This window comes from Guyanagaster necrorhizus, assembly GCF_019112545.1.
Source record: "Guyanagaster necrorhizus MCA 3950 unplaced genomic scaffold BT62scaffold_9, whole genome shotgun sequence".
NCBI classification, from domain to species: domain Eukaryota; kingdom Fungi; phylum Basidiomycota; class Agaricomycetes; order Agaricales; family Physalacriaceae; genus Guyanagaster; species Guyanagaster necrorhizus.
Genome location: NW_025064888.1, coordinates 813,786 through 835,492, shown reverse-complemented (window position 1 = coordinate 835,492; position 21,707 = coordinate 813,786). Strand labels below are relative to the sequence as shown.

The 21,707-nt window shown below is 47.7% G+C and overlaps 9 protein-coding genes and 1 non-coding gene across 10 annotated transcripts; 6 read left to right on the top strand and 4 right to left on the bottom strand.

The window, feature by feature from the left end:
* Positions 1-58: 58 nt before the first annotated feature.
* On the top strand, positions 59-2,239 carry BT62DRAFT_980178 (delta-1-pyrroline-5-carboxylate dehydrogenase; the record flags this gene model as incomplete). The annotated part of the gene is made up of 11 exons (XM_043189490.1): positions 59-115; positions 163-270; positions 325-603; positions 659-744; positions 801-886; positions 939-1,307; positions 1,362-1,503; positions 1,557-1,639; positions 1,693-1,793; positions 1,845-1,927; positions 1,990-2,239. 11 exons carry the CDS (start codon positions 59-61, stop codon positions 2,237-2,239), a joined length of 1,644 nt encoding a protein of 547 aa, XP_043041202.1.
* A 660-nt stretch (positions 2,240-2,899) lies between these two features.
* BT62DRAFT_891350 (uncharacterized protein) lies at positions 2,900-4,020 on the top strand (the record flags this gene model as incomplete). The annotated part of the gene is made up of 8 exons (XM_043183065.1): positions 2,900-2,951; positions 3,006-3,034; positions 3,090-3,238; positions 3,305-3,519; positions 3,571-3,635; positions 3,701-3,749; positions 3,811-3,905; positions 3,958-4,020. 8 exons carry the CDS (start codon positions 2,900-2,902, stop codon positions 4,018-4,020), a joined length of 717 nt encoding a protein of 238 aa, XP_043041201.1.
* Positions 4,021-4,990: 970 nt separating this feature from the next.
* On the top strand, positions 4,991-7,174 carry BT62DRAFT_930727 (DEAD-domain-containing protein). The gene is made up of 10 exons (XM_043185993.1): positions 4,991-5,223; positions 5,277-5,296; positions 5,353-5,366; positions 5,419-5,467; positions 5,515-5,624; positions 5,692-5,762; positions 5,809-6,067; positions 6,123-6,201; positions 6,257-6,557; positions 6,612-7,174. The coding sequence occupies exons 1-10, from the start codon at positions 5,099-5,101 to the stop codon at positions 7,075-7,077; spliced, it is 1,494 nt and encodes a 497-aa protein (XP_043041200.1). The 5' UTR covers positions 4,991-5,098; the 3' UTR covers positions 7,078-7,174.
* A 53-nt stretch (positions 7,175-7,227) lies between these two features.
* BT62DRAFT_980175 (cytochrome P450) lies at positions 7,228-9,232 on the bottom strand (the record flags this gene model as incomplete). Its single annotated transcript, XM_043189489.1, has 10 exons — positions 7,228-7,297; positions 7,349-7,481; positions 7,559-7,686; positions 7,742-7,823; positions 7,878-8,067; positions 8,118-8,249; positions 8,304-8,413; positions 8,472-8,617; positions 8,675-9,020; positions 9,043-9,232. The coding sequence occupies 10 exons, from the start codon at positions 9,230-9,232 to the stop codon at positions 7,228-7,230; spliced, it is 1,527 nt and encodes a 508-aa protein (XP_043041199.1).
* Positions 9,233-10,410: 1,178 nt separating this feature from the next.
* BT62DRAFT_1075066 (kinase-like protein) lies at positions 10,411-12,730 on the bottom strand. The gene is made up of 6 exons (XM_043179082.1): positions 11,791-12,730; positions 11,571-11,744; positions 11,339-11,520; positions 11,206-11,288; positions 11,008-11,157; positions 10,411-10,959 (listed from the first exon to the last, which is right to left on the bottom strand). Exons 1-6 carry the CDS (start codon positions 12,691-12,693, stop codon positions 10,493-10,495), a joined length of 1,959 nt encoding a protein of 652 aa, XP_043041198.1. The 5' UTR covers positions 12,694-12,730; the 3' UTR covers positions 10,411-10,492.
* Positions 12,731-14,575: 1,845 nt separating this feature from the next.
* Positions 14,576-15,003, top strand: BT62DRAFT_789134 (uncharacterized protein). Its single transcript, XM_043182290.1, has one exon. It carries the CDS (start codon positions 14,655-14,657, stop codon positions 14,928-14,930), a length of 276 nt encoding a protein of 91 aa, XP_043041197.1. The 5' UTR covers positions 14,576-14,654; the 3' UTR covers positions 14,931-15,003.
* Positions 15,004-15,538: 535 nt separating this feature from the next.
* BT62DRAFT_789088 (uncharacterized protein) lies at positions 15,539-17,268 on the top strand. Its single transcript, XM_043182289.1, has 5 exons — positions 15,539-16,231; positions 16,284-16,417; positions 16,464-16,628; positions 16,679-16,852; positions 16,903-17,268. The coding sequence occupies exons 1-5, from the start codon at positions 15,655-15,657 to the stop codon at positions 17,077-17,079; spliced, it is 1,227 nt and encodes a 408-aa protein (XP_043041196.1). The 5' UTR covers positions 15,539-15,654; the 3' UTR covers positions 17,080-17,268.
* BT62DRAFT_947825 (uncharacterized protein) lies at positions 17,224-18,054 on the bottom strand (the record flags this gene model as incomplete). Its single annotated transcript, XM_043188040.1, has 3 exons — positions 17,224-17,484; positions 17,549-17,822; positions 17,875-18,054. 3 exons carry the CDS (start codon positions 18,052-18,054, stop codon positions 17,390-17,392), a joined length of 549 nt encoding a protein of 182 aa, XP_043041195.1. The 3' UTR covers positions 17,224-17,389.
* Positions 18,055-18,164: 110 nt separating this feature from the next.
* Positions 18,165-18,247, top strand: BT62DRAFT_t65. Its single transcript has one exon. It is a non-coding gene; the product is annotated as a tRNA-Arg (tRNA).
* Positions 18,248-18,650: 403 nt separating this feature from the next.
* BT62DRAFT_930720 (MFS general substrate transporter) lies at positions 18,651-21,609 on the bottom strand. The gene is made up of 18 exons (XM_043185992.1): positions 21,096-21,609; positions 21,006-21,043; positions 20,927-20,936; positions 20,814-20,867; positions 20,735-20,761; positions 20,672-20,680; positions 20,532-20,621; positions 20,294-20,475; positions 20,228-20,245; positions 20,107-20,179; positions 20,008-20,058; positions 19,878-19,956; positions 19,779-19,822; positions 19,393-19,721; positions 19,322-19,342; positions 19,139-19,274; positions 18,886-19,075; positions 18,651-18,831 (listed from the first exon to the last, which is right to left on the bottom strand). The coding sequence occupies exons 1-18, from the start codon at positions 21,245-21,247 to the stop codon at positions 18,778-18,780; spliced, it is 1,557 nt and encodes a 518-aa protein (XP_043041194.1). The 5' UTR covers positions 21,248-21,609; the 3' UTR covers positions 18,651-18,777.
* Between the last annotated feature and the right edge of the window lie 98 nt (positions 21,610-21,707).

Sequence of the window (21,707 nt, the reverse complement as noted above, 5' to 3'; positions counted from 1 at the left end):
ATACCGTGACTCGTTATTCTGCTTGATTCTTCCCTCCCATTTCCACACAATCAAAGCAATGGCCTCACCTCAGCTTGCGACCTTCCAGATCCCAGATATTCAAAATGAGCCCATGGTATGTGCCCGTCTGCTTCGACAACGGCGACGCTGATATATTTTCAGAAAACTTATGCACCTGGTTCACCAGAACGACATGCACTGCAGGCTGCGATTGACCAGATGCAGCAGGAATTGCCATTTGAAGTACCTTGCATTATCAATGGAAAGCCTGTAAGCCTCTAATTCGAGGTGATCATCTCATGAGTGGTGCTGATGTTCGCTTAGGTGAAAACCGGAAAGCTAGCAAAGCAACCTCTACCCCATGACCATGCCAACCATCTCTGCACATACCACGAGGCGGATCCTGCGACGGTAGCGAGTGCCATCGACGGAGCCCTCGCGGCTAAAGCTGGATGGGAGAGCATGCCATGGGCAGACCGTGCTGCCATCTTCCTCAAGGCTGCCGATCTCGTCAGCGGCAAGTATAGGTACAAGCTGATGGCTGCTACTATGCTCGGGCAGGGAAAGAACCCATGGCAGGCTGAGATCGATGCTGCTGCAGAGGTGCGACTTTGCGCACGCCCAACTCTTCTTTTCGCTGATCTTGTTCCGATTCTAGCTGACAGATTTCCTGAGGTTTGGAGTCAAGTATGTGAGTGAGCTGTATGCCCAACAACCTCCAAGGAACTCTCCAGGTGCATGGAAGTAAGTTCTGCTTGGAGTGAGACATCAGCTTCTATACTTACGCCGTGCCTCTCCAGCCGCATCGAGTATCGGGCTTTGGAAGGCTTCGTATTCGCCGTCACGCCATTCAATTTTACGGCTATTGGTGGCAACCTTGTCGGTGGTACGTCTTCTTCTTCTCGAAAGTCGCGTTGAGCCTCACGGTTCAACCCTAGCTCCCGCTCTCGTCGGTAACGTTGTCGTCTGGAAACCCTCACCTGCTGCTACTTACTCCAACTACATCGTGCATCAAATCTTGACAGAGGCAGGTATTCCGCCTGGTGTCATCCAATTCGTTCCGGGCCCTCCACCGGAAGTTTGTGCCCAGGTTCTCAGTCACAGGAGCTTCGCTGGTCTCCACTTTACCGGCAGCACGTTCATTTTCAAGAAGCTTTGGAAAGACATCGCCGCTAATCTGGACGTGTACAAGGGGTACCCGCGGATCGTGGGTGAGACGGGAGGCAAAAACTTCCATATTGTCCACGAGTCGGCAGAAACAAAGAACGCTGTTCTGCAAACTATCAGAGGTGCATTTGAGTATTCAGGTTTGTGTTGTTTCCTAGTTCGCCGAATCCCGGAGCTCACGAGCCGTTAATCAGGCCAAAAGTGTTCTGCGCTGTCCCGACTTTATGTTTCATCATCCGTATGGAAAAATGGGTTCAAAGACCTACTCCTGGAGGAGGTTGCCAAAATTCGTGTTGGAAGCCAGCTTGATTGGAGCAATTTCTTGGGCCCTGTCATGTACGATTTTCTCGTCTGCTTTTGGTACAACTGGATTGAGAGAATACATGCAGTGGTCGACCTGCCTACGACAAGATCACAGGCTACATTAAAAAGGCCAAGGAGACTGGCGGTGAGATCCTCATCGGCGGTAGCGGTTCGTACATGCGATTAATTCAGCATGCATGCACTCATTGATCATCCATCCAGGTGATGATTCCAAGGGTTACTTCGTGCAACCTACTGTGATCCTTAGCAAAGACCCCAAGTCAGTTACTCTCGTCGAGGAGATTTTTGGTCCGGTGTTGACTGTACGTATCTACGACATGCTAGTGCATGCCCTTCTCTGACATTCTCTCAAGGTCTTCGTGTTTGAAGATGCTGATTTTGAAAAAACACTCGACCTCATCGATGAAAGCACCGAATATGGCCTCACAGGGTCTATGTGAGTTTCCATCAGCCCCAAGACAAAGCGAAATCGTGCCGATGATTTTTTTTTCTTCCTAGATTCGCCTCTGACCGGAAAGCCCTGATAAAAGCTGACAACAAGCTCCGCAATGCTGCCGGTAACGTGTATTACAACGAAAAGTGCACCGGAGCTGTTGTTGGGCAGCAGCCGTTTGGCGGTGCCCGTGCTAGTGGGACGAACGATAAGGCGGGGAGCATCAGTATTTTCTATCGCTTCATAAGCGCGAGGAGTATCAAGGAGAACTTTGTTGGGTTAGACGATTTCAAGTATCCTTCGAACCTGGTGTAAGAAGGAAAAGAGGTGAAGTTGTAAACCCCGTCTTGTATCGTTTACATTGTAAAAAATATAACAACTTGTGTATGAATTAGTACCTGTTTTTGATCGGCAGCTTGAGGGGGCTTGAGGTCGTGGTGTTCTTAGGGGAACTGGGAGAGGTGACGGTGTATTGAGGTGAGACGTCTGCGCCTGTCGCGGTTTATGGTATTAAACTCTGTCTTTTTCAAGGACGCTAACAAGACCTACTATCCGACTATCCGGATCTCAAAATAATCCTCGAAGACATATCGGAACGACATTAGTGGGACCAGAGAGCCCACGATTCACATCAAGTGGTAGACAGTGTGTTCAATGCTCCGCTCCACAGTACGTACGCTTAATTTTCGGCGTTGGAAATCTTAATGTGATTAGACTCAATACACAGGTACAGGTTCGCTGAATTAATGGTTCACAAGTTTGATCTGCCAAGCCCTCTTGACGCTAAAATTATCACAATCTTTCCGGATTACAAGGCACTGGTAGCCCATCTTCGGAAAATTAGTCGTCATGACGCCTCAACTTCGGCTCGCCCGACAATCTACTGTCTCAAGCAGACCGGTCTCTTCAGCTGATCTTCTTTGTGGGCGGTATTTAAAGGACACTGGCATCGAGTCGATCCCCCAGTTGCTCAGTATGAAGCTCGTATTATACATCCTTACCGCAGCGGCGGTCGCTAATGCCCACTGTGAGTGTTCATCTCCTCGATAATATCGTTCAATGATTGACAACGCTCTGATAGTCACCTTGCAGTATGTGTGGATAAACGGCGTACGCAGCGCCCCCGCTCCATGCCACCAGAACTGATCCCTGCTTGGTTCACCAGGTTGATCAAGGCCAGAATACGTTTCTTCGTGTTCCTCCAAACAATTACCCGGTGACGGATGTGACGTCCACTGACCTCACCTGCAACGTGAATGGACTTTCTGGCACGGGTGTCGAAACTGCAACTATTCCCGCCGGTGCAAACATCACGTATGTGCGATTCGCAAATTTCTTTTTTGGAGAAGGGTTGGTATTGAAGACATTGTTCATTTACAGGTTTGAGTGGCACCAGCATGCTGAGCGAACAGGTGAACCTGCCATCTCTCCGGGACACAAGGGACCGGTGCAAGTCTACATTGCCTCTGCGGCTTCGGCGGGCTCAGCTGCAGCCTTCGAAGGACAAGGCTCCGTATGGACCAAGATTTATTCTTCTGGTCTTTTGGATCCTGAAACTATGTGGTGGGCGAGTGATGTCGTTAACTCTACCAACGGTAAGAATTTGAGCGCGAAAAGGTGTCCACGGCTTACAATGATGTCTGTAGGCAAACACAGCTTTATAGTCCCCTCGTCGCTTCCTGCTGGGGAATATCTCATTAGGGGAGAGATCGTACGTGATTCATTCGAAACTAGCAACGCTTCCTGCACTTGCTGAGGTATATATTGCTCTGGCAGCTCGCGCTACACGTCGCTGAAAGCTACCCTGGAGCCCAGTTCTACATTGGTAAAGTCCGTTATTTCGAACTCTACGCACGGGAAACTGATTTTTTTTTTCTCGGACGAAGGGTGCGCCCAGGTAAATATCGCCAGTGGTGGAACCGCAATTCCGCCGACTATAGCTCTTCCGGGAGCCTACAAGGGCTCCGACCCTGGTATCACTGTGCGTACCAGCTGTAGTCATCGACTCTTCATGCACTAATACGCCATTGCAGGTGAACATATACAACAATTTGCAGAATTACACTGCTCCTGGTGGAAGCGTCTGGTCAGGGTGAGTACTAGGGTTCTGGTAATCAGTGACCTGTTACTAACATCAGTTAATGTTAAATAGTGCTGATGAACCATGTTAGAAGACGACTCCAACACCTATTGCGGGAGTTATCAACGATATCCTAGCACTGAGCACCACGTAGGACGGGTTCTCGCTTCTTGAACTTGCATGATATACGGAATACCCTTGACCTGTTAATTTGTACATAGTTCTCAAGCTGCTAGTTGAACTTGTGTCCACTGAATTGCCCTGCCTTTGAGAGATATCATGATGGATTATGGCCGGCTGGGCTCTGTGCCCCCAATATGTATTCATGATAGTTGGAAATAGAGCTTCTGTGTAAGACTTGGAGGCTGTTTATGAAAATGTTCGGGTATCACGTATTTCGTCTTGAGAGAGCAGGAGGAGAAGTCGGCGAAGCTCGCTTTAATACGGTGATTTCTTTTAGAGTATGCTGCTAGTTTCTCCAGGTCAAAGGAACTCCATGTCACACAATAGAGGGTTAGTAGATTGGAAACACGGCCATCGTAGTAAAGGCCTCATCACATCTGTTCATTTATAACTGTCAAAGGACTTCGCCGGTCACGCTCATCGGTTGCTTATTATCTACTGCTCGTCACGCCAGGAGTCTGGTTAATGAGCACAGGCTATACTTTGCCATCTGACCCTCAGCATGGAATACCGCAGGACTGTCCTTACAATAAAAAAACAATAATTGCCAGTGGGCTAACTGACTGTTTGTTGACTGTTGAAGCGAAATATCGGCAAAATGGTCAAAGTAGCTTCTGTAACAACCCATATGAACTTCAATGGGATAAGGTTGATATCTAAGGATATCTTATACTTAAACCTCACTTCGAATCTAATTGTTCTTCCTGTTTGTTGATACGCGAACTGCCAGTCGGCAACGCGAACTCAATTTATCGAGTCTTGTGTGCTCACGTGCTCCATTTTTTTCTTGCATTTCAATTTGGGTCTTCTTTCTTTACGGTCACCGACGTCCAATCGCCCGCTCTTCCCCACTGGAAATGCTTAGACTGTTGAGAAGCAGCAGGCCTCTTTTCTACGCCAGGACCAAATCCATGAATCGCTTCCCTCCGATACAATTAACTCGTCGCGGTATGGCATCAGCCGTTGGGGACACGTCTGAACGGACTTTCAAGAGCCTTTCTATCTCTGAGGTGTCCAAATCTGCGATAAAACATGAGTATGTTGTTAAAACTTTCTATCCGTTACACAAGCTCAGTATATTCCGCTTAGATTCATGACCCAGGTTCAAGGTTAGCAGGAACTCAACTTGACACGGGGCTTTTCTCATTACTAGTGTCATGAAAAGCCGAAACAATTGACGTGCGTGTACTGATGACTTCACGGGACTCCACTTGCTAATACCTGCGCACAGCACGCACTGACCGGTCAAGATCTTCTTGTACAAGCCAGAACCGGAACCGGTAGATCAACATCCTCATTCCTGAGAATCTATGTTAACGCGTACAAGGGAAAACCTTGGCCTTTTTGCTTCCTGCCATTGAGACTCTATCAAAGAGCAAGTTACGCAAAGGTGTTTCAATCTTGGTGCTCTCACCAACTCGGGAATTGGCGATCCAGGTGTGTATCGTCGAGTTGAGTTAGTTTGCGATACCTGGAGCTCAATGCTTCCTTTCTCCCTTCTCAGATTGCTAGGGAGGCAGAGACCCTCGCCCACCCTCACGGCTTGAAAGTCTTCACCGTATATGGTGGCACCAAGTAAGTGTCAACTCTATTCAGCGAATCCGCTCCTCATCCATATTAGCCCTCGAGCAGAGCTTTCTAAATTCAACAGCCGTGGCTGCGATATCCTCATAGCGACTCCTGGTCGTCTGGTTGACCACCTGGAAAATCAGGGTTTCCACCGGCATCTCTCCGATCTCAAGGTCTATATCTTGGACGAGGTCGACCGGTTGTTGGATGTTGGATTTAAGCCGCAGTTGGACAAAATTCAGAACTACCTGCCTAAAACTCCCAGGCAGACTCTCCACTTCTCTGCCACGTTAAGTAAGGACGTCCAACAGGTCAGTCAGAGTCGTATCTTTGCTCGAAGTTGCTGTGATACTCAAGTTCGTCTAGATTGCCAAATCGCAGCTCAGAGAAGGTTTCAAATTCATCAACACGATTCATGAGGATGAACGACCTACTCACGAGCACGGTACGTTCCAAGCTCAGTGCATTTTTTGGGTTTTGCTCACGTGAGACCTCGACAGTCGAGCAATCTCATATAATTGCTCCCTTCTCACACCACCTTCCGACTCTACTTCACTTAATTAGAGAAGACCAAGATATGAACAAAGGTTCATCGAAACAGGTCATCTTTTTCCCGACTGCCCGCCACGTCGATGCCGCGTTCCACGCGCTGTCAAATATCGTCGGCCTTCCAACGCTCACTTCAATGCACTCTCGGCTGAGTCAGAAGGCACGCGAACGCAGCTCTGACAAGTTCCGAAGTGAGCCCAGCGCGATTCTGCTTTGTTCCGACGTAGCAGCCAGAGGTGTTGATTTTCCCGGGTAATGACTCTCAATCATCTCACGATGTCAACGTTCTAACGTTTCTCCTTGAAGGGTCACTGCAGTCTTCCAAGTTGGCCTCCCTGTAAACGGAGAGCAATATATCCATCGCTTAGGAAGAACAGCTAGGGCTGGTGCAGCTGGTCGTGGTACATTGATCCTCGATCCAGACGAACAATCTTTCCTCAGTAACCGGGCGCTGCAAGGAATCTCCATCCCTCAAAAAGAATCACTTCCCAATGAGATGCTCGAGTCTCTACTAACGGTCACAAATGAGGCTCTTGTTAAGATCGATGATAAGGTCAAGGAGCAGGCTTACAGGGCCTGGCTGGGATACTACAACTCAAACCTCAAGACGACAAAATGGAATAAGGTGGAACTGGTGAAGAAGGCGACCCTGTATGCCCAGGAGTGTCTGGGATGGACAGAGGACCTCCCTCCATCGCTGGAGGCTAAAACGGTTGGTATGATGCACTTGAAGAACGTTCCAGGGTTGAATATCGGACGTAGAACTCCTTAATGTATTTGACAAACTTACTGCACCTCACTCAGTCGATACGCATGCTATATATCATTATTCTGTAGATGATAGATCTAATAGACATATATTGGGTATTTACACTAAGTCGATAAATTATCTTAGGTTGTATCGTGCGGCACCAAGCCAGGCCTAATCGGCAAGCCAGGCTAGTGCAACGGTCGGCCGAGGTGTTATGCGACAGTTGAACGGCTTAATATGCCTGTGGATTTAAGTCAGGTCGTGTCAAAGATAGCCAAAGGTTCTGACATACGAGACTGTCGCGTTGGACCACTCGATCTGCGGCTCTACCACCCGTTTTTGTGCGTCTAATGCTTTGCTGATGTTGAAGGTAGCAAGGATATTGGAGATATTCAGAAAGAGAGACAGCTCGGCCAGATGAGCGCCTACGAAGTGAGAGAGAGAAAGAGAGAGATATATATAAGAACTTAAAGGATATGCTTGATAGCCCTGAATTGCTTACCGGGACACACTCTACGACCGAAACCCCAGACGAACTTGTACGGGTCTGTCTCAGGATGCGGTCCCATGTGCCGCTCCGGTCTGAACGTATGTGGGTCAGGATATAGTTCAGAATCGTGCGTAATTCCCCTGTAAATACGACTGAGGATCTATGAGAAGACGCGAAGGTAATCGATTTACGAACCATATGTTTGCAATGACGGTGGCGCCCTTGGGGATATGATACCCTAAGTACACATCGTCCTCCTTGACACGGTGACGAAGGCCTACACGTGGGCATCAGAACGATGCTTATGCAAACCAAGTGAGAAAGAACCCACCTAGAGGTGCGACTGGTCCCCATCGAATGATTTCTTTGATGAGAGCATCAATGTAAGGCAAGTAACCTCTGTCATCCAGCATAGGGAGGCGGTCGGTTCCAATGACTTCTTCGATCTCGGCTTGTGCAAGCGCTTGTACATCAGGGTACATCGTCATGAGATAAAAGAAAGACGTCATTACAGAAACGGTCTATGACAATCGTGAGCTTCCTGATAACCGTGCAGATAAGTATCGCTTACGGTGTCTGCGCCCCCAATATAAAGGGCTGCACTACACCATTTGATAGCTTCTTCTTCTTCTTCTCCAGGTGTTTCGTGACCCTCACGTTGTAGGAAGTGAGAAACGAAGGAGTCGTTGTGATTGCCAGAGGCCTGTCGGAATTTTTGTCAATAATTGCGTCGAAGAGGTTCGATGAAGAGACAAACAATGAGGTTCTTTGCCCAGTTGTACGTGAAAGATTCGACATCCATCGATTTATGTTCCCGAGCAATTCGCTTGAAATCGACGAAGGGGAACCATTCTGGCAGATATTGCACTAGAGTCATGAAATTTTTTTAAGTAATAAAAGTGAAAGGAGACCAGACGAGGCTCACGAAAGGGAATGAAGTCGACAAGGTAGGGACGACTCAGATGCTTCTCGGTTTCTTGGAAGAAGTTTTCGATGCGATCAATGAAGTCGTCGCTACCGGTCGACACTTCGTAACCGTAGGCAACCTTCAGGACCATTCCCGCCGCATTCCTGTTTGAAAGGTAAGATTCGCCTGTCAGATCTGATGCCGATTGCAAGAAAACTCACCTCCTCAGATGAGAGATAAAGTTTTCCGGCGTTTCCAACAGATTCTTGAGAAGTGTATTGAGCTCGCGCTCTTGGATTGGCCTGTAGGTACGCGTGATGCGAGGGTTCAGACCGGAATGGAGCATCTTGCGGTATGACCGGAATTGAGGGTGGTCATAGGGGATATGGAAGGCGCTACGAGCTCGGCCGGCTAAAGCACCCATGACCCAGACTGGTCGATCAGAGTATAACGCCGAACGAGATTCTAGCAGATCTGTGGCGGCCTTTCCGGTGTTCAGAATGATGGTTGTCTGCCCAAACAGCGGAGATAGGTAAGAGGACCTGCAAAGATTGAGTCTTGGAATACCTCTAGGTAGGTGCACGCATACCATAAAGCTTTGCCCAGGAAGCATATATTTTCCATGCGTGAATTACAGGCAGTTGGAAATAGTTGCCTATCCAGAGCCATTTGGGCGGTCCCGGAGGCAAAGGGAAACGAGAAACTTTGTTCGCGTATTTGTACGCGATATAGGAGACTACAGCGACGAGGAAGATACAGGGAAGGGAGAAATCAGGCATCTGAAAAGGGAGCTGATTTGGAGATGGGGGGATAGCAACAGACGGTAACTCTAGCATTTATAGCCGCAAATTTTCCTCAAGAATCGCATGGCTATAATAACAGAACGATGACTTCGCACAAGTGAGCAGTATCGACTTGTGCGTTGCAACGTTTCCGTGGAGTTCGAACGCCATGGCCTCCCCTGCTGGCAGGGTTCCTCGTGATCCGTTTAACGGTTCGAGACGTACTATCTCGGACTTGGTGCCTTGCCCATATCCACGGATGCGAGCTGCATTCATCGCCGATACACGTCATTCGCTTAGCCAATTTGTCTCCGTCAAATCAAGCTCAAAGTTGACCTTTGCTTGATCGATTGAACCCTGTACGAGACAGCTTCAAGTTGGCTATCTTAGCGATGACGACTTCATTGTTTTCAGTCCATTTTACTTATCGTGGCTCCGAGAGAGCTTTTGGTGATGAAGAGAACTGCGGGATCATACGTTAGTCTGTTACGTGCTTGGAGTAAGCGGAAGTTCGGATCGTCAAGCTAGTATTGGAGTGCTAGTAACACCCCTGTACCGTCGCGTATGCTGATCCGAGTGCAGATATGGTCTGGCCAGAGCCGAGGAAGAGAAGGTGCAAAGAAGTGTCAGGGAAACCTGTTACCGATGATGTCACCTCGAACTACCACGAGCAGGGCGAAATAGTTCCCTCGAACTTTAGCCTGTTTAATTGGGAAAATATGCCGTACCTTTCCTGTATACCGCTTGAGACCAACTGGGAATATACAGTCAATATTGGGCCACAAGGTAATTGGTCCTGAGAGCGACCGACATACGGGTGCAATCCTTCTCCGAGGACACAGCATATTTATGGATATCCGTATACGATGGAGCACGAAGGACTAAAAAACTTCATTTTCTCCCTTCTCATCCAGGTCGTTGATCATCAGACTTGATTTTGGAATATGAAGATCTGCGCGGGCCTTGGTAGATGCCATAATTGCTGTAAGGCATGATTGAACCCCCGCTTCTAGCATCAACGTGTATCGGCTCGAGGCAGCCGTAACAGGAACTCACCTTCATGTAAAAATGAAGACGTAGCCTAGATCCTCGTGGTCGTCGAAGAGAGTCTAGCTTACCAACGGTCCGACTGAAGAGCCTGATTCCCTTCGAAACGTTTCGATACATGAGAACGAAGTCGATGTCGTTATCAAGAGCATAATAAGTATTAGAAGCAATAATGATCGTCCGCAAATATAAGTACAACAAACATACAAGCTACAGAAACACGAAGTCTTGATGAAACTCGCAGGGCTGGTTTCCAATGGCTAAGCCCTGCCCGTTTTCAAGTAGCTTCATGGTCTGTCCCTTCTCGGTCTCGATCAGTACACTAGGTTGCTCCGTCACATCATCTATCCTATGAAGATGTGCACAGACTCCCTTACCAAAAGGGTGAGGAAAGAACTCATCATCACCTACGCTTTGGGCCAGGAAGGGATGGTATAATGCATCACGCGGCGTTATTCGATGGACTGCTTCGGGGTGTAGTAATTTTTCGAGAAGGTCAAACGCATTATCAAGGTCCTGATGATGCTCTTCTTCCGATGTTGGTGTGTCCGCATGCGGGTAAAAATCAGGCTTAGGCGAAGGTGGTGTATAAATTTCAGGATTCTGTTTCTCGCAGAATTCGCGCCATGTCATGCCAGTGGCCGTCACAGAAGGGACGTTCGTAGAAAATGTTCGATCCATTGGAACATGAGACCGGTGTTTTGGGTGACGAAAGAGGAACTTACTGTGCAATGTCGCAACCTTTTCCATGTGTTTCGAGCCGATTATTGCAGCAATTTCCATGAGGGCCTCGACGTCATCATTTGACTGAAATAGCGGAAACTTCTTTGTGAGGACGAAGAGAAGTATCGATCCGGCGGACCAGACGTCAATTGCTGCGAGCAGATGAGAATCCGGATTATTACTATCATACATAAACATACCGCCTGATTGATTTCCGCACTTCAGTAACACTTCGGGAGCTCTAAAACCCCGGGTGCCCGCTCTGTTGGCTTTCGAATTAGGCCTGGAGCAAAGGAAATCAGAAGGGTGTGCTGTTGAGGTACAGTTACGCACCGGGTATCGTTTTGAGGATATCCCACTCGGTCTGAAGGCCAATGGTTCTTCGCTCTGGCCTCACGCTGCATTTTTTTGATGTGTTCTGAATCATATTCGTTCCGTGCTCGCAAACGGCCATGAGGGTGGGAGGGTGAAGCTGGCAAATGCAGACATGGGCCAGGCACAGTCGTATTCATCCGCTGCTAAGGCATTGGCATCATATTGTGCGTACATGAAAGGAAGTACGAACGGATGCTAGACCAAAATCACAAAGGGTGCCCATTCCCGTCCGCGAGTCGAAGAGAAAGTTTGCAGGCTTCACATCTCGATGTATAATCTGCCGAGAATGTATGTCTCGTAATGCGCGCATCAAACAACGAAAGTAGGCCTTAATGCCTTCTATGGTAAGAGAACAAAAAAAGTCCTGGTGAAGGGTCAGCAATAATAAGCGAATGTCGACATTCACGTACTCTGAAGTCGTCGTTCCTCTGGTATGGCATAATAGCTACAACCTGATCCTTCTCTCGAAAGGCTGTTATGAGCTGAGACACATGTCTGCACCCTCTACAATCCTCGAGAACCGAGATTTCGTTCTTGATTCGTTCCGGGCTGCTTGTCACGTATATTCTCTTGATAGCAACGAAGATTTTGCTTCCTGGTTCGCGGGCAACCGACTGAGGATGGGCGGACGATCCCGGTGGATGAGGACACTGCCAAGGGCGATTGTCCCATTTGTCGTAGAAGAGGTCCACAGCCTTGTATACTGAGGAAAAGGTCCCAGTGCCCAGTCGATCCACTAGTCTGTAGCTCTCTTCAAGCTCGGGAACGGCCGCTTCCAGATCCCTGATTTCGTCAAGAATCATTTGTCTGTCCTCCTCGCTCTTCGAAAGTATGGTGAATTCCTCGTCAGAGTCTTCGATGTGTGAATCCCGGCCGTCATTCTCCTGTTCTTCCTGCTCATCATCGCTCTCCTCATCGACTGACACCTCCTCTGCGTCATGATCTTCTTCGTCATCAAATCCCATCGGTTCATCCTTCAGCACTAGTGGATCGTCGCTGTCCATGTCGTCGTCCAAATCCACTATGTTGTTATTCAAGTTCATCGTTACTTCGGCGGCCTTCCGACCGTATCTCTGCTTCACTTTTGATATAACTGGTGTCACTTGAGCAAGATGTCCCCAGTATGCATGCATGTCATCCTTCGGCGCGTATCCAGAGATCTGGTCTTCGGACGACGGCGAAGGGTCTTCCTCCGCTGCAACTTGCCGCGCTCGAGCTTCGCGGAGGACCCGCCGATAACGCACGTTTCTAGGGTCAGACGAGACAGCCTCGAGAGGATTGGATGAATGCTGAGAGATAAGAAGGGTAGTCATGGGCAGCGACTACAGTCAGAGCAGAGTGACGCGTCGACGACGCGGTCGGTGGAGTTTGAAATGGCCACTGTTTGTTTCTCGTGTTAGTCACGTGGGTATCCACGTCTTAGCGGTCCGACTCCCGGGCTGACAACAACATCCATCCCAGATACGAAAATCGTGCAAGACATTCGGTGTGTCCAGACTTTATCGATTGCGGATGTAATGTATCTCCTCACTACAAGGTTCTGGGCTTACTTTTGCCTAGGGAGATAAGACCTCCGCGGTACTAACTATATCGTCATCTTACGTTTCGCCAAAACTCTTCTCCATGGCCTTTCACCACGATGGCCGACCTCCATATAATGTGCGCCATCATGCATCTGCATTCTGCATGCTCGGGTTTAAAACATATCCCAAGGACTTGGAGGCTCCTTCTTTGGCACCACATACATAATTAAACTCGCTGCCACTCTTTCAGGCTGATGGTCTTACGACAACTTCCTAGAAACAGTCGAAAGACGAACGTGAACCATAAAACAATGTCCATGAAGATAGACCGGCCGTCGCATACGGATTTTTTCGCCCTTGCTCTTCATGCTGGGCGAACTAAATGCTTCCGCGGGCATACAACCCTCTTTCGTCTGAAATCTTGCCAGAGATGCATGGGCCGCAATATCGAGATATCGAGGAGATACGATCTACGGATACTTCTGTCGCTCCATATGTCCTCGGAAGGACCTATATCTGTAGTATATATACCCCTTAGCCACGTCAGCAACCTCAGTCGTTTCACTCTTACTGCGCCGACTGAGTTCTTATCCTCAGCTCCGTCCTGTTATCCCTACTGAATTGCCCGACACGAAACCCCTTCGGTATAACCTCCTTATTTCTTGGGCCAAATCCCGGCTGATTCGCCGGTTTGCGTAGTGATCTATCTTAGCCAATCGAAACCTGGACTTAAAATTGGATAAGAATATTTTAATCACACATAAGGAGAGACGGCAGCAAATGGGCAGCCTTTTCTCGAATAATTGTATCTGGATTTCGGTGAGCAATTCCCGATTGAAACACTCTATCTAAGAGTTCTTTTCAACAACCTTTGGGTGTAGTTATACCTACAGCTACTTTGGTGCGCTCTCAGCTGCGGAGACTTCATTCACTATGGTGGCTGCTCTTATAGCGAATGATACCCCATGCCAAGTTGACTGGCATCTCAAGGGGTCGCTGAGGAATGGCGCGACCTCGGATGAAGTCAGAACAGTGCGTCAGATTTCACTCGATGTCGCTCGGGCCTCTGGTGTGCAGTGGAAAAAAAAGATCCCTGATATCGAAGCGTAGTTTGGACAGTTTACATTACGAGGCGTCGTTGCCTCCAGGACATGAAGTATATATCACGATTCCAACTCAGAAGAGTAGTGGTTCTGACTATGTCATAATCACCCCTACGTGTCACTAACGCTGGACAACTAAGAGGGTGGCAAAAGTCATGAACTCTCACTAGGAGCTAACGCAACGTGTGACAGGTGTAAAAGCTGATCAATTGCGAAAAACCCAAGCTACTACAACGGTACGTAGCTCTTTTATACTACTAACGAATATCCAATAGGCTATGGAACAAGTCGAGAACAGTGGAGCGCATAGCGCGACAACGGGGTAAGGGATGAAGAAGAAGGGACCGGGCTAAGGCTGGCTCGTTACAACAACAGACTCACCACAAAAAAATAAATAATCTTCTCAACCCAGGTTTAGAAGCCAATACTACTCGTATTGTGAAATCAAAACGTGCTCAGAAAAAATGGATCTTCAAGACTCGTCAGTGGGGCGCGCGTGCTGGGACTGTCAGGAAGTGCTGACCTCCTCATCAGGTTGTCCCATCGACCTTGCTACGTCTGTGTTTTATTAGAGAAATGTCAGAAAAAGGATTATGGGACCGTACATCTTGCAATCTCCTGAGGGGAGTGTGAATCCATATCGTCACGATGTTGACACAACGAGAGAGGGCCTATACGATCGCTCCAGGTCTTTGTATCTTTTCTGATAGACGCTATGATAGTCTTATGATGAAGGGGCTGATAAATCAAGAGAGATCATTGATCATGCATATAATTCATGAGAAACGACAAACAAGAAAACAAGCAGTATTTTTGGCGTCGGCCGCCGGTGCGAATAGCCTCGTTATGCAGTCGGTACTATACTCTGCTGACCATCCAGGTTCGAGCCTTGGAAAGTCCAAAGAACCCCGAAGCACTTGTTGAATGGAAGAGAAAACAATATGAAAAGTAGGGTAAGTAAATAACAATAAGGACGGGCAGTGTGACTGGAAGTAAATTGTCACGGTAATATCCAGGAAGGACGAAGACACACAAATGGACAAGGATGGTCATCTTTCCCAAGCGGCACCTCAAATTGGCAAAAATGTAACGTGTGCTAGTAAATTCGTCTAATTGTTTCGACAATAGCAAGCAGACAGAAGTCGTTGCCGGTTCGGCATCGGAAGTTGTCACGCCCACGTGAAGCGGCTGCCTGCGTATATATATATTTTTGTTCTCAGCATTTGATTAACCGCAACAAGCTAACTACTAAGACGCGGTGGAGGTACAGGGCCTCAGGATCCTCTTTCCCTCTTGTTCCAGTCCCTCCGCTCTTCCTTCTGAGTTCCCCGGGTGTTTTGGTGTGTAATGTGGAGCAGAGTAACGGATATGTATGGTATTTTGCACCCTCGTGGTGGGCTAATTGGTTCGTTTGATTCTGCGGTCGGCTAAAGCCCGGGGTGTTTTGCGAGCGTGTCTTGGGTGCTGGCTGTGTTGGACGTGGTCTATGGTGTGGCAGTTATCCATGCTCGTCTTCCGTGTCGCCCTCGTTTTCTTCCCACCACTCATCCTGCGTATATGATATATCTTGCTTTCGTCTTTCACCATCAACCACCCATCAACCACTGGTCGCTACCTTTAGACAGTTACGTGCTCTGCTTCTGCTGGAATGTCTCTCAGGCGAACTTCTCTTCTTGGCAACCCAACCGACTCTAGCAGTCCTGCTTCTTCGACTTGCACCGAGGATGCCACCGACCACGACCCAATCAATCCGCTCTGCATTTGTACTCAACCGAACAGCCCTTCACGACCTGATAGAAGTAGGATCCAGAAACAAGCAATTGAACAGAGTTTTTCCAGTTCTGCAAGTAGCGATCGCAGTCTCTTTGAAGATGCACCCGATATGGACCACGTGAAGAGATTGATGGATGATCCTGGGAGAGCAACCGAGAATCTGGTGGAAAGCGCTAGGAAAATGCTCGATTACTTCAAGGAATGCCGCCAAAGCATACCCACGTGGCTGACAGGGTACAATATCAAGCAGGGCAAATTTAAGCTCGACCTTGTCCTTACGGCCATGCTCGATTTTGCTCCCATGTGCGGTAGCCCCGAACGTGCACAGTCCAGCCTGAGATATGTTGCTGCTGCCATTTGCGCCTGTCGGGGACCGCGGCGTGAGTCAGAAGAGACTGCGAACGCGCTCAGCGCGCTTGCAGTAACATGGTTTGCTCATTTTCTTTGGATTTGTGAGTCTTCGTGCTTTCTGTGATTATTTGGCTGACTTTCAGTGTTTATTAGTCCGCATGCATAGCTTCTTCAAGAAATACTCAAATGAGGCCGATCCATCTGGGCAAGCGACTCCGACGTTGATGGAACCATCGGGGTTCATGTTTGATGAATTGGGTCACTGCGATTCTACCATGATGACAAAGGTCAAATTCCGCGGCAAACTTTATGCTCTATTCTTACTCCTTTTAGGTCTTGACGCGGCAGCGATATATCTGTCCTATCACTGGACTTGGCCACAGGGCCCATTTCTCCACACATCCTTCCAACGATTCTGACCTTGCTTATGCGGATGTAGAGAATTCTCACATACTCAAGCGGGCAGCAGCGGAATTCAATCTCAATAATCCTAAAGACGTGAGCGATTGCTTTCTTCCCAAATAATGATGTATTCACCCGTTTCCCAGTCCTACAGATATGCTATGACGACGTGGGATATAGTCCGGAATTATATGGCTTTGACTGATGAGGAGATGGAGGTAATCGTTCCCATAATCGATGACCCAAGCAATGGAATTGGTCTTGAGCACTATTGTCGTACTAGTCTTGATGCCTTCTTATTCTCTTTGCATGCAACAGAGGTGCGCATCTCAGTTTACCTGTGCTTGATATCATTGCCAATCTACTTTAGACACCGAATGAGTACACGATACAGCTCCACCATCCCAGCTTCAAATTCGTTTTTCCATGGCCGCCTGTGGGAGGTCGCGAGCATCGTGTCATTTTCAAGGAGCAACTCGGACCCACCGATACCTCTGCCCAATCCAGCTTACATTCGTCTTCATGCTGCGATAGCAGGAATTCTTGACATGAGCGGGGCTGGTGAAGTCATGGATGAGTTTGAAGACAAGCACGGGGAAACCGGCTCCCATTTATTAGCGCAGTCAGATTATGATTTCCAAACCTTTCTTTCTTGGCTTTTGACTTCCGGGGCTCAAGAACAGTTTCAGTTCACTAAGTATCATTTGTAGTTGTCAAGCAAAAAAGAATACTTTTACAGGTAAATCTACAACAGAGTTACTAAGTACAATGGTATCGACTGAACTACACTGTTTGCTCTGCGTCTTGATTAAGCATGATTCCATGGAGTACTATTACAAAGACGATGTAGACAACCATTACGCGCCATATGCCGGTGGGTTCTCCACCGGGACCGTAGCGTCGTTGCTTGGCGAAACCACTGAGCTAGACTGAGCAGGAGAGTCGTACCTCGCTACATCGATACGTCAGTGACTTTCGTGCGTCACGAACGAAGTGAGCGAAAAAAGTCCACGCACGCAATACATCTTCATCTTGCGCCATCTGTCGCTTCATATAGATCGCCCTCTCCCTGGTCTTTTCTAAGAGCGCCACAAACTGGAACATGGCTTGGCCCTTGAACCGCACCTCCACCTCAGTTCCAGTCTTTAGACCTCCTTCGGGCGCAGGCTTAGCTTCGAAGGTCAAGTAATTCGCTCCAAAGGTTGGTTGCATGAACTTGGTAGAGAGGATAGAGTGTAGAGGGACAGATAGAGACTCAAAGGATGATTTCGGCTTAGATATGAACAAGACCTGAGAGAATGCAAATGTGAAATGGGCGAAATGAAACGCGTAGGGTACCTACCCTTTGATCAGTAACCCAAAGTCGACCCGTGGCCTTCAGGGAACTACCAGAACCTGAAGGACTGGAAGACGGCATTTTCACAGTAAGATCGACACCAGAGTCGACGCTCGTTATGGTCACTTCATGAGGGAGAGGGACAGGGTTCTGGTAGTCATCAATCATCGCACAGTTCAAAGCCATGGTGGACTTGAAGATGGTGGTAAGAATTGAGGATGCTTCAAAAGGGATGCACGCGTGACAGGACAATTTGAGAGGTTGTACTACAGAAAGCTAAATGTAAAGTGACCTATGGCTTCCTGGCGCAATGGTAGCGCGTTTGGCTTCGATGCTAAATGGTACCAAAAGGTTGCAGGTTCGAGTCCTGCGGTGGTCATTTGACTTCCTCGTTATTTTTGATATGGATCGTGAAGATTGGGAATGGGCTAGGGTTGCGCACGAAGCATCCAGGGTGGTAAGTTATATTGACTCCTTCACGTGCAAAATGACTGGCAAGTAGTGGCAGATTTTTTTAGAGAATTTTTGTTTTTGTGTTTTTATACATCTCATTGATCTCTCAGGCTGTAATTTACTTTGTAAATACAATATGTATATAATCGTACTGAACATAATACTGCCCATGCATAATGACATGACAGACAAGGTATCTTAACGAAAACCCTTCCAGCGAGGAGGAGGGAGGGTTATGGTTTCGTACTGACCCCTGTCGAATGGGGATGTTGAAGTCAGCTGTTCAAAATGTAGTGCACAAACTCAGCTCAGATTGTTCTATATTCCCATGACAGCCAGAAATATACACAAGTTAAAACATTATCATAGTTATCGTATGGCCCAACATGTACTCTTAATGTGTGCCTGCAGATCCTGTCCAGCACAAAATGCCTAAATCCTCCTGAAGTGTACCTACTAGAGGACGTATCTGAAATCTCGATTCTGCTTGTCCGTCAAATCCAAAAATTCCTGTGGACCTGTCAGAAAGCGTACGAAACGCACATAGCGAGGATCCAGACAGACCTTGTCAACACGAACCTTCTCCATAACACCGTCCTCTTTCACCCGCTCAATATACACATCGTCATAAACAGAATCAACGCATTCGGTATCCCTACGTCGATTTTCAGCCGATAGCAGGTACCGAATGGTGAGCAGAGTCAGAATCCGAAAAATAACGCAAACACCGATGACTATCCAGGGTACACGATCGCTAGTCCCATATGCTCATCAGCATAAAGAGGGAAGAATACTATTGGTCTGTAGGAACACGCACCGAGGCTTGTATTTCTCTTGCCACATGAAAGGACCGACCGCATTACCGATACAATAAGCAGATAACATGATAGCGTTGACGACTACTTTCTTCGTGTGTCCTGCCGTAGTGCTCGACAGCCAAGAAAGCGAAAGAACTGCAATCGCATTAATCACCGCCGGTGAGCATAGAATGCAAACATACCGAAAGCGGTGACCCCGAGACCTACCACTGTCGGTAAGCGGTACGGAGTCAAAAAGAGTTAAACATCTCACCGGCGAAGAACAGTGTCAGTAACAGACCAACTTTATTATCCCAGCTTAGAAAGAGCATCAAGAACACAGCAACGAGATTCGGTATCAGGTATATCACACCGACCCACGCTTGGCTGTTTGGAATCCGCGCTACTATGTTTGTACCGCTCCAAACTGCAATGACCGCTACAGCACCGGGAACACAGCCCAGGAGAGTGGTGTTAAGGTTGGAGAAACCAAAGGACAAGATAATTAGCTGTCGCTGATTAGAGAGCGAATTCGGGATGTTGGCTAACATGGAGAAGAGAGCGAATAACCATGTTTTGATATCCGTTAGGGCTTCTATCATTCTAGTGTTAGGTGTTTAAGAAGAAGTAAAACTGGTTTAAAAGATAGGTCTTTCGTACTGTTCTTTCTTGAAATGTTTGTTCTCGATACCTGTTTGATTTTCCTGTTTTGAGAAGGGGATTATTAAAACCACGAGAGGACGGCAAATATCGAATGACCTTTATTCGCTGAACCGCAGAAGAGCGCTCTTCCGGGGTAAGGAACCACGCGTTCGTAGGAGAATCTGGAAAAAGGAACCTGGATCAAACGTCAGCTGTCTGTGTAGAATACGAGGAGAAAGTAGAGTACCAGAAAATGACTGCAGTCACTATGGTCAATACGCCGAAAATTATCATAAGCCTAGTGTTGATCAATCATAAAAATAGATAGATATAAGAAGCCGCGTACCATTGCCAGGCTGTCAATGAATTGGTTTTCATGTGCAAGGTCCCGAAGCTAATGAAGCCGGCGATTACTTGTGCTAATACCAATGGTTAACCCAAGCGAGTAGGAAAGAACAAATACCTACAGCTACCATCCATTAAGACTACCAAAGGAGTCAGCAAGATACAAGAGGGCGAATTTATGCACTTACACCAGTACCCGACCCTTAATGTCTGCTCCGTTCGTGTATAGAACATGGAGGTGACAATCATGAATCCCGTTGTGATGCAACCTTCACACATACCCAGGATCAATCGGACGACGAAGAGACCGGCGAAATTTTTGCATGCTGCGTGCATACATAACGCTACGGCCCAAACCAAGATATTGAAGCTATGAGGATTCGGGAATGATGTCACCCAGGACAGATAATTAGGAGGACGGCACACCTCAACCATTTCCCAACGGGAAGGCGCTGCAGACAGAGATTCTGCGGGAATTCGAAAACAAGATAACCAAGATAGAAGATGGTGCTGAGCCTGAGGCTTTCATTAAGTAGACGCCATGGATCATAGATTAGACGCCAAACCAGTTATATCTGCATCGAGGAGTTGAAGAACGAGAAAGGTCGGAAATACTATGCTCCACTCACTGGTCAGTACTTAGATGTGTATCTTTACTAAATGGGAAGTTTGATACGGAACACGATTTGACACGCATCGCGGACTTACAGGAGACCTAGGACGGCGGCATTTCCTAATGTGGCTTTGTCCATGTATTGGATTCTAGGATTATGACAGGCTGTGGTGAACATAACGGCGAACCAATAGCCATTACGACTCACGCATACAGCACTGTAAATGATACAACAATTAGGATAATTGCCATCCCGGCTAGGGGCTGTCCATAAAGACGAGACTCACGGCACATCAGGGGAATGATATGACGGTCTATTTTGTTCCTGTTGTGCTCTAACGTGAGATACCGTTGCAGCGAAAGTGAACATACTGTACCTGATTCTTATGGCCTCGGAACGGCTCAAGTGCCCGGTTTTACCGATTACAAGTACCGCTCCAGTATCCACTTGATTGACAGAGACTTGTGTGAGATGATGGACATTACTCTTTTCTTCTGTTGCAATTTTCTCATCGCTTGCCGACGCCATCAGGGAAAGAGATAAGGACGTATAAAAGAGCGAGTAGAAGTCGTCGTCGTATATATTGTGTTCATGTGTCCGAAAAGCGGCAAGAAGGCGTCCAATCAGTAGTTCCAAATTCCGTCAAAGAAGCCCAAGAATACATATATGCAGATACATATAACACGAGTCCGTAAGCCTTGAACCCTAGCCGTTAAACTTTTCAGCGAGTTGAGAATACGTTACTCCGAATCGATGGTTATCATGCCGACTCCACGGTGGTAATTCAGTAGAATGGAATGATCGAGAGTCGACAGCAGATGACAGCTGAACCGGCCATTGCGGTCTTCTGGATCCAATTTTACCTCAGGGCTTTGTTGAATGCGCAGTCGTCGTAACAGTATGACGCCAATTATCAGGTACGTAGGTGTGCAGAGGTGTGCACGGGATTGCCAAATGAAGCATATTCGCTGAGTTTCAAATTAATTAT